Below are 9827 nucleotides of genomic sequence, written 5' to 3'. Positions count from 1 at the left end.
GATGACAGGATGACAGGATGGAAGGGTGACAGGATGGAGGGATGGAGGGATGACAGGATGGAGGGATGACAGGATGGAAGGATGACAGGATGGAGGGGTGACAGGATGGAGGGATGACAGGATGGAGGGATGACAGGATGGAGGGGTGACAGGATGGAGGGATGACAGGATGACAGGATGACAGGATGGAGGGATGACAGGATGACAGGATGGAGGGATGGAGGGATGACAGGATGGAGGGGTGACAGGATGACAGGATGGAGGGATGACAGGATGACAGGATGGAGGGATGACAGGATGGAAGGGTGACAGGATGGAGGGATGGAAGGATGACAGGATGGAGGGATGACAGGATGGAGGGATGACAGGATGGAAGGATGACAGGATGGAGGGATGACAGGATGGAGGGATGACAGGATGACAGGGTGGAGGGGTGACAGGATGACAGGATGGAGGGATGACAGGATGGAGGGATGACAGGATGACAGGATGGATCGGTGACAGGATGACAGGATGGAGGGATGACAGGATGACAGGATGACAGGATGGAGGGATGGAGGGATGGAGGGATGACAGGATGGAGGGGTGACAGGATGACATGATGGAGGGATGACAGGGTGGAGGGATGACAGGATGGAGGGATGAAAGGATGACAGGATGGAGGGATGGAAGGGTGACAGGATGGAGGGATGAAAGGATGACAGGATGGAGGGATGGAAGGGTGACAGGATGGAGGGATGAAAGGATGACAGGATGGAGGGATGACAGGATGGAAGGATGACAGGATGGAGGGGTGACAGGATGGAGGGATGACAGGATGGAGGGATGACAGGATGGAGGGGTGACAGGATGGAGGGATGGAAGGATGACAGGATGGAGGGGTGACAGGATGAAGGGGTGACAGGATGACATGATGGAGGGATGACAGGGTGGAGGGATGACAGGATGGAGGGATGAAAGGATGACAGGATGGAAGGGTGACAGGATGGAGGGATGAAAGGATGACAGGATGGAGGGATGACAGGATGGAAGGATGACAGGATGGAGGGGTGACAGGATGGAGGGATGACAGGATGGAGGGATGACAGGATGGAGGGATGGAAGGATGACAGGATGGAGGGGTGACAGGATGGAGGGATGGAAGGATGACAGGATGGAGGGGTGACAGGATGGAGGGGTGACAGGATGGGGGGATGGAAGGATGACAGGATGGAGGGGTGACAGGATGGAAGGGTGACAGGATGGAGGGGTGACAGGATGGAGGGATGACAGGATGGAGGGATGACAGGATTGAGGGATGGAAGGATGACAGGATGGAGGGGTGACAGGATGGAGGGGTGACAGGATGGAGGGATGGAAGGATGACAGGATGACAGGATGGAGGGGTGGAGGGGTGACAGGATGACAGGGTGGATGGATGACAGGATGACAGGATGGAGGGGTGGAGGGGTGACAGGATGACAGGGTGGATGGATGACAGGATGACAGGATGGATGGATGGAGGGGTGGAGGGGTGACAGGATGGAGGGATGACAGGATGGAGGGATGGAGGGGTGACATGATGACAGGATGGAGGGATGACAGGATGACAGGATGGAGGGGTGGAGGGGTGACAGGATGACAGGATGGATGGATGACAGGATGACAGGATGGAGGGGTGGAGGGGTGACAGGATGGAGGGATGACAGGATGGAGGGATGGAAGGATGGAGGGGTGACAGGATGACAGGATGGAGGGATGACAGGATGGAGGGGTGGAGGGGTGACAGGATGACAGGGTGGATGGATGACAGGATGACAGGATGGAGGGATGGAGGGGTGGAGGGGTGACAGGATGGAGGGATGGAAGGATGACAGGGTGGAGGGGTGACAGGATGACAGGATGGAGGGATGACAGGATGGAGGGGTGGAGGGGTGACAGGATGGAGGGATGGAAGGATGACGGACACAGAGGGAGGATAAATAGGAGGAAATTAAAGATAAGAGAGACAGGAAGTTTGTGGTACTGTGGTTCTCGTGTGGTCAGATAGACACTTTGCATCCTACATCGATTGTGATTTATGTTTTATGAATGAGAGGAACTAGAATGACTGGTCACGACTAGAACAAGAATGACATCAGGGTATGTTTTAAACAACAGTGTTGTTGGAGCTTATCCTGGTATAGAGCTCACCCTACAGGCCTGCCTGGATACTGCTACTCTAGTCAGTCTGGCTCCCCCTACAGGCCTGCCTGGATACTGCTACTCTAGTCAGTCTGGCTCCCCCTACAGGCCTGCCTGGATACTGCTACTCTAGTCAGTCTGGCTCCCCCTACAGGCCTGCCTGGATACTGCTACTCTAGTCAGTCTGGCTCCCCCTACAGGCCTGCCTGGATACTGCTACTCTAGTCAGTCTGGCTCCCCCTACAGGCCTGCCTGGATACTGCTACTCTAGTCAGTCTGGCTCCCCCTACAGGCCAGCCTGGATACTGCTACTCTAGTCAGTCTGGCTCCCCCTACAGGACTGCCTGGATACTGCTACTCTAGTCAGCCTGGCTCCCCCTACAGGCCTGCCTGGATACTGCTACTCTAGTCAGTCTGGCTCCCCCTACAGGCCTGCCTGGATACTGCTTCTGCTAGTGAGTATATTTTGAGGACACTAAAATATTGTGAAACTGTATTTGTTTTAAGCTCTAATAATTATTTTCATCATGCTTTCCCACATTGTGACTCTTACAATCATTACATTTAGTGCAAGGATTTTTATTGGAATATTCACAGAAACAACACACAAGAGTTATACATTCACAAAGTCAAGACAACACAAAATCGAATTAAAAGAGGTTTTAGTTTTTGGTTCAAGGAATGTTTTAAAGTGATACTGCAATAACACTTTATACAGGTGAAACGGATTACTGTCAGTTTCATGACAGGAAAACCAAGCAACTCAAACATCACCTCACTCCAGACAATCGTCCATGTAACACACATCAACACCTCTTCATTCATAGTTATAAAGATGTTATTAGAGATTACTATCTGTTTCATATCAATATCATTAATCCCATCAGCTCTTTTCCCTGTCTGTAGGTTAGTGACCCAGACACACTCACCTCTCGCTGTATCTAAGCCCAGATGTAATTCTGTTTCAGCCTGGAGAGAGGGGTGAGGGGGTTTGGATCTATGGAGAGGTGTTATGGTATAGTTAGCCCCAGCTCTAGCCTCACCCCAAACCTCACCCCCAGCCTCACCCCCAGCCTCACCCCCAGCCTCACCCCAAACCTCACCCCCAGCCTCACCCCCAGCCTCACCCCCAGCCTCACCCCCAGCCTCACCCCAAACCTCACCCCCAGCCTCACCCCCAGCCTCACCCCCAGCCTCACTCCCAGCCTCACCCTCCAAACCTCACCCCCAGCCTCACCTCCATCCTAACCCTAACCCCAAACCTCACCCCCATCCTAACCCTCACCCCCAGCCTCACCCCCACCCTCACCCCCAGCCTCACCCCCAGCCTCACCCCAGCCTCACCCTCCAAACCTCACCCCCATCCTAACCCTCACCCCCAGCCTCACCCTCCAAACCTCACCCCAAGCCTCACCCCAAACCTCACTCCCATCCTCACCCCAAGCCTCACCCCAAACCTCACCCCCATCCTCACCCCAAACCTCACCCCAAACCTCACCCCCATCCTCACCCCAAACCTCTCCCCCAGCCTCAGTCCCAGCCTCACCCCCATCCTCACCCCCATCCTAACCCTCTCCCCCAGCCCCACCCCCACCCCAGCCTCAGCCAGCTAGGTGGTCTTGGTCATGCCCTTGGTCTTGAGCTCTGCCAGTTTGCTGGTGACAAAGTTCCACTTGAAGGCTGTGTCATCGCCCCCTCCCCCTCCGAGGGAGGCGTATTTGGAAAAGCTGTTTTTGAGGCCTCCTCCCCCTTCACTCTCCTCCCCCTCTGCATTCTGGCCTTCCTGCTCCCCCTCCCCGCCTCCCTCGCCCACTTCCTCCTCACCCCTCTCCGCCACCACCTCCTCCCCCCCCTCCCCCCCCTCCATGCCGGTGGCTGCCGCTGCTGCTGCTTGCTTCTGTTGCCACTTGGTGGCAAAGCTGTCCCAGAATCCCGAGCGCCGGGCAGGTCGGGGGTCCTCTGGTTGGACGGCCAGAGGGCTGGGGTGGGGAGGAATGAGAAATGGGTGAGTGTGTTAGTGACAGGGTGAGTGTGTTGGTGACAGGGTGAGTGTGTTGTTGACAGGGTGAGTGTGTTGGTGACAGGATGAGTGTGTTCATGACAGGGTGAGTGTGTTGGTGACAGGGTGAGTGTGTTCATGACAGGGTGAGTGTGTTAGTGATAGGGTGAGTGTGTTAGTGACAGGGTGAGTGTGTTAGTGACAGGGTGAGTGTGTTGGTGACAGGGTGAGTGTGTTCATGACAGGGTGAGTGTGTTAGTGACAGGGTGAGTGTGTTGGTGACAGGGTGAGTATGTTCATGACAGGGTGAGTGTGTTGGTGACAGGGTGAGTGTGTTGGTGACAGGGTGAGTGTGTTCATGACAGGGTGAGTGTGTTAGTGACAGGGTGAGTGTGTGGGTGACAGGGTGAGTGTGTTCATGACAGGGTGAGTGTGTTGGTGACAGGGTGAGTGTGTTGGTGACAGGGTGAGTGTGTTGGTAACAGAGTGAGTGTGTTAGTGACAGGGTGAGTCTGTTGAGGGTTCGACATGGTGGTCGTAGCAGCTTCTCTTACTGGTCAGCTACAGCTGGGCTCTCTGTCTCCTCCAGCAGCTGGTGCTCGTCTTCCTTACTGAACAGAGCGGACATCCTGTTCCAGCCCCGCGCCCCGGCAACATGCACCTGGACACACACACACATACATGCACAAACACACTCACACACATACACACACAGACACATGCACACACACAGTCTGTACTCCTGTGTGTTGATGAGTGTATAACAGAAGACTGGGGGCCGGGGGGGGGGAGGAGGGGGAGGGGGGAGGAGGGGGGAGGAGTGGAGGGGGGAGGAGGGGGGAGGAGTGGAGGGGGGATGCAGACCTTCTTAGCCAGCTGTGTGACGGCGCTGGGCCCCTCATCCTCCTGTACTGGGCTGACCTCCGCCTCCTGCACCTGCACACACACACACCACACACACACACACACACACACACACACCACACACACATACACACACACACACACACACACACAATGTTACTGTTATACCCTCAAATGTCTACTAAATGGACACGCCCATAGAAACACACACACCTGCATCACCCAGACCTGCAGCACCCAGACCTGCAGACTTGCATCACCCAGACCTGCAGCACCCAGACCTGCAGCACCCAGACCTGCAGCACCCAGACCTGCAGACCTGCATCGCCCAAACCTGCAGACCTGCATCACCCAGACCTGCAGAACCCAGACCTGCAGACCTGCATCACCCAAACCTGCAGACCTGCATCACCCAGACCTGCAGAACCCAGACCTGCAGACTTGCATCACCCAGACCAGCAGCACCCAGACCTGCAGACTTGCATCACCCAGAACTGCAGTACCCAGGCCTGCAGACCTGAAGCACCAAAACGTGCAGACCTGCATCACCCAAACCTGCAGACCTGCAGCACCCAAACCTGAAGCACACAGACCTGCAGACCTGTATCACCCAGACCTGTAGCACCCAAACCTGCAGACCTGCATCACCCAGACCTGCAGCACCCAAACCTGCAGACCTGCATCACCCAGACCTGCAGCACCCAAACCTGCAGACCTGCAGCACCCAGACCAGCATCACCCAGACCTGCAGACCTGCAGCACCCAGACCTGCATCACCCAGACCTGCAGCACCCAAACCTGCAGACCTGCAGCACCCAGACCAGCATCACCCAGACCTGCAGCACCCATACCTGCAGCACCCAAACCTTCATCACACACACCTGCATCACCCAGACCTGCAGCACCTACCAGTCACCAGAACAGAAATATCTGAATATATAACATGAATGTCTGACTGCATAACATTAATGACTGACTTTATTCAACGGTCTCAATCTGATTGCCATGGTGATATGTCATGGGATAAAACTCTTCAGTCCAATTACAGATATAGTAGTACTGCGCATTCATGTGGATTATAAGGAAATGTATTTGATCAATTTGTAAGCCAAATTCCCTGAATCTATCATGTAATTAAAGTAACCACTTGCTGTTTATAAGCTAGCCAGCATTTCCTCCCTGAAGAAAACCCTTAGAAACTTAAAACAAGCTGATTAAACTACTTTGCATACGTTGCCACCCAACACAGCACACCTGCGCTGGAATACTTCTAGAATACGAGCATTTACATATCTGTTAGGCTATGTATACTGCATATCTTACTTTATAAATGTTATGGTTGACTTTATCATATATACCGGTGCGGTATCACACTATACATTTGTAACACTTTATAACATTACAGTGATATCTGTATAACATTAATATCTAAATGTATGAATGTCTGACTCTAACATGGGTATTTGAATATAACATGAATGTCTGACAGTATAACATGAAGGCAGTGTGTGTGTCTGTTGAGCGTGAAGCAGAGGGTGGAGTTAAGGTGTGGAGTTGGTGTCAGATGGTGACGGGGTGTAGCCTGGCTCTGCCCTCCTACGTACTTCCGCTCAATTTTGATTTTGCTTCTGTACTAGGTCTGGGATTTCGGTACGTAAGTCAGATTTTTCAGGTTGATTTTCAACCGGCCAATCAGCGAACAGAGGGAATGGCTGAGAACGATGACGTTGATGTTGTGCGCTAGTTCGTGTTGTAGTTCCGTAATGGCGGCGGAGAAAGATGCGAGCGAAGCCATTCGGTCCGTTGTGGCAACACTGCCGAATATCTATAAAAGCCGGAGCAAAAACAAGTTTAGCTGAGTTTTGTTGGTGGCCCTCCTCCCCACGGGGTTTGGGAACAGTTAGATTTTCCAGCTACGGCAGCTCTGTTACAGTAGTGGGGAAGGAGTTGGCGATTGGTTATGGCAGATCAGAGTGGCTCTGGGCAGATCCAATAGTTTTAAACTTCAACAGAGTACCCGCCTACAAGGAAGTCAACGCTTGTCAATGGAGCGAGGCCAGACTCTCTGTCCAAATGAAATGTACGGGAGTCTGGTTAGGACCAGGCTAGACGGGGTGACGTCTCACCACCGCAGATGATGAGTCAGCCATGTTTCACGTCAACGAGGCCCTGATCTCGATGGTGGTGGGATCAGAGCTGTCATGCAATAAGCAGGCTCCCTCCACACCTCCCCTTCCTCATCTATAGAGGACACACATGAAACTCAGTATCAGAAAAATGTTTATTGCTAAGTGGGTTGAAACTCACCTCTCAATGAATAAGAAATGACCAGCAAATAATGCCAGTTCACCTCCACCAGCCCTCTACTCACCAGCCCTCCACTCACCCTCCTCCACCAGCCCTCCACTCACCACCCTCCACCAGCCCTCCACTCACCCTCCTCCACCAGCCCTCCATCAGCCCTCCACTCACCCTCCTCCACCAGCCCTCCACTCACCACCCTCCAGCAGCCCTCCACTCACCACCCTCCACCAGCCCTCCACTCACCCTCCTCCACCAGCCCTCCACTCACCCTCCTCCACCAGCCCTCCACTCACCCTCCTCCACCAGCCCTCCACTCACCACCCTCCACCAGCCCTTCACTCACCCTCCTCCACCAGCCCTCCACTCACCCTCCACCACCAGCCCTCCACTCACCACCCTCCAGCAGCCCTCCACTCACCCTCCTCCACCAGCCCTCCACTCACCACCCTCCACCAGCCCTTCACTCACCCTCCGCCACCAGCCCTCCACTCACCCTCCTCCAGCAGCCCTCCACTCACCCTCCTCCACCAGCCCTCCACTCACCCTCCTCCACCAGCCCTCCACTCACCACCCTCCACCAGCCCTCCACTCACCCTCCTCCACCAGCCCTCCACTCACCCTCCATCACCAGCCCTCCACTCACCACCCTCCAGCAGCCCTCCACTCACCACCCTCCAGCAGCCCTCCACTCACCCTCCTCCACCAGCCCTCCACTCACCACCCTCCACCAGCCCTCCACTCACCCTCCTCCACCAGCCCTCCACTCACCCTCCTCCACCAGCCCTCCACTCACCCTCCTCCACCAGCCAAGGAGTGGAGTAAGCTACAAGTGTCATGCTAAAGATAATGAAGTCATTTAGCAGACACTTTCACTCAAACTGAAGTAAAGATGGTAATTTGAACCTGTGACCTTTTGATCAGCATTCAAACGCTTAACCCTGTGAGTGTCTGTTAATTACATTGACTAAGCTATACCCATCCCCATGTTCTACCACTGAGATATAGCAATCCCCATGCTCTACCACTGAGCTATACCCATCCCCATGTTCTACCACTGAGCTATACCCATCCCCATGCTCTACCACTGAGCTATACCCATCCCCATGTTCTACCACTGAGCTATACTCATCCCCATGTTCTACCACTGAGCTATACCCATCCCCATGCTCTACCACTGAGCTATACCCATCCCCATGCTCTACCACTGAGCTATACCCATCCCCATGTTCTACCACTAAGCTATACCCATCCCCATGCTCTACCATTGAGCTATACCCATCCCCATGCTCTACCACTGAGCAATACCCAATCCCCACATCCAAGGATCTTGTTGTGGTCCTACCTCCTCTGCTGCGTCGTCCTCAAGGTCAGGGTTCAGGGTCTGCATGACCTTGCTCCTGTATACCTTCCACATGGGATGCATCCTGGACCGGACTAGACAACCAGACACCAAACAGCAGCAGCGTCAACCTCTCTCTCTCGCTCTCTTTCTCGACCACGCTCGACCTCTCTCGCAGTCTTCAGACCCTCCAGCAGACCCAGGTTTTCTCAGATGGCACAGTGTTCTTCATGAGCTCCCAGCACACACGACGGAGCAGCACCCCACCAGGACCTCCAGAAGCACCCAGGCCAGGCGTGTGTTCGTCTGGAGGCTGTCAGAGGGGGGCCTGCGTCACGCTTCCTCCAGCTGCCCAGATTACGTCCCGCTTGTCAAGAGCACAGGTTGCTGCTTGTCTGTCTACAGAGAATGAACAGGTAGGATGAGGAAATGGAGGCAGGAAACACACACACACACACATGTACACACACACACACACACATACACACACACACATGTACACACACATACACACACACATACACACGAGCCATCGTCACGGTCCGGTATCACTTGCTTCGGTTACCTGGAAACAGGTGTGTTTCTTCATCCATATTTCAGTGGGTCTCTTTTCAGAGCAAGGATTCTATTGTCATCTGGCAGAGGTCCATGGACTGCTGTAACTCAACTCCTCAGGATGGGTAGGCTCCCTCGTGAGCTGCCAGGAGCATGGCTGGTCTGATGCTGGCCAGCAGCTTAACATACAGGCTTTAATGCTGCTGCTAATTGATCCCTGTTCATCTATGTCATGATGAGATGTGTGACAGGGTGTGCACCTCAGATCAGGTGAAGCAGGGACTAGACATGACAATGTCCCTTGGTTCTATAGTAACATGTCAGATCTATGATGTGTTTCAGGGATCAGAGGTTCCTGACTTAACGGTTTGTTGTTGTGGTTGTTAATAATGTGATGATCCTGCATGCAAAAACCAGTTACATGTACTCTGCCCGTCTGAGATCCTATTGGTCAATGGATCTTGCTAAACATAAGATCCACCAATCTCACGCTGCCCTCCAGGCTACACCTTGGTTTCTGGTGACTGGTCTCCTAGCAACCTGTACAGTCTGGCCAGTGAGACGAGCCCTGAGACAGGCCGTCATCAAGCTTTGATGGCCTCT

General features: G+C 53.8%; 1 protein-coding gene across 1 annotated transcript; it reads right to left on the bottom strand.

Moving 5' to 3' along the window:
* Nucleotides 1-3772: 3772 nt before the first annotated feature.
* Nucleotides 3773-8753, bottom strand: LOC136944398 (uncharacterized protein C1orf232). The gene is made up of 4 exons (XM_067238146.1): nucleotides 8673-8753; nucleotides 5027-5098; nucleotides 4717-4823; nucleotides 3773-4142 (listed from the first exon to the last, which is right to left on the bottom strand). Exons 1-4 carry the CDS (start codon nucleotides 8751-8753, stop codon nucleotides 3773-3775), a joined length of 630 nt encoding a protein of 209 aa, XP_067094247.1.
* Nucleotides 8754-9827: the final 1074 nt, after the last annotated feature.

Source organism: Osmerus mordax, chromosome 6 (assembly GCF_038355195.1).
Source record: "Osmerus mordax isolate fOsmMor3 chromosome 6, fOsmMor3.pri, whole genome shotgun sequence".
NCBI classification, from domain to species: Eukaryota; Metazoa; Chordata; class Actinopteri; order Osmeriformes; family Osmeridae; genus Osmerus; species Osmerus mordax.
Note: the sequence above shows the minus strand (reverse complement) of the source record. Positions and strands in the feature narration are given on the sequence as shown.

Excerpts from the sequence above, each read along its gene's own strand:
- LOC136944398 (XM_067238146.1), bottom strand. The coding sequence starts at position 8,753 with ATGCATCCCATGTGGAAGGTATACAGGAGCAAGGTCATGCAGACCCTG. Across the intron at positions 5,099-8,672 it reads AGGACGACGCAGCAGAGGAG|GTGCAGGAGGCGGAGGTCAG; the intron begins GTAGGACCACAA and ends GTGTGTGTGCAG. Across the intron at positions 4,143-4,716 it reads AGCCCAGCTGTAGCTGACCA|CCCTCTGGCCGTCCAACCAG; the intron begins GTAAGAGAAGCT and ends TCCCCACCCCAG.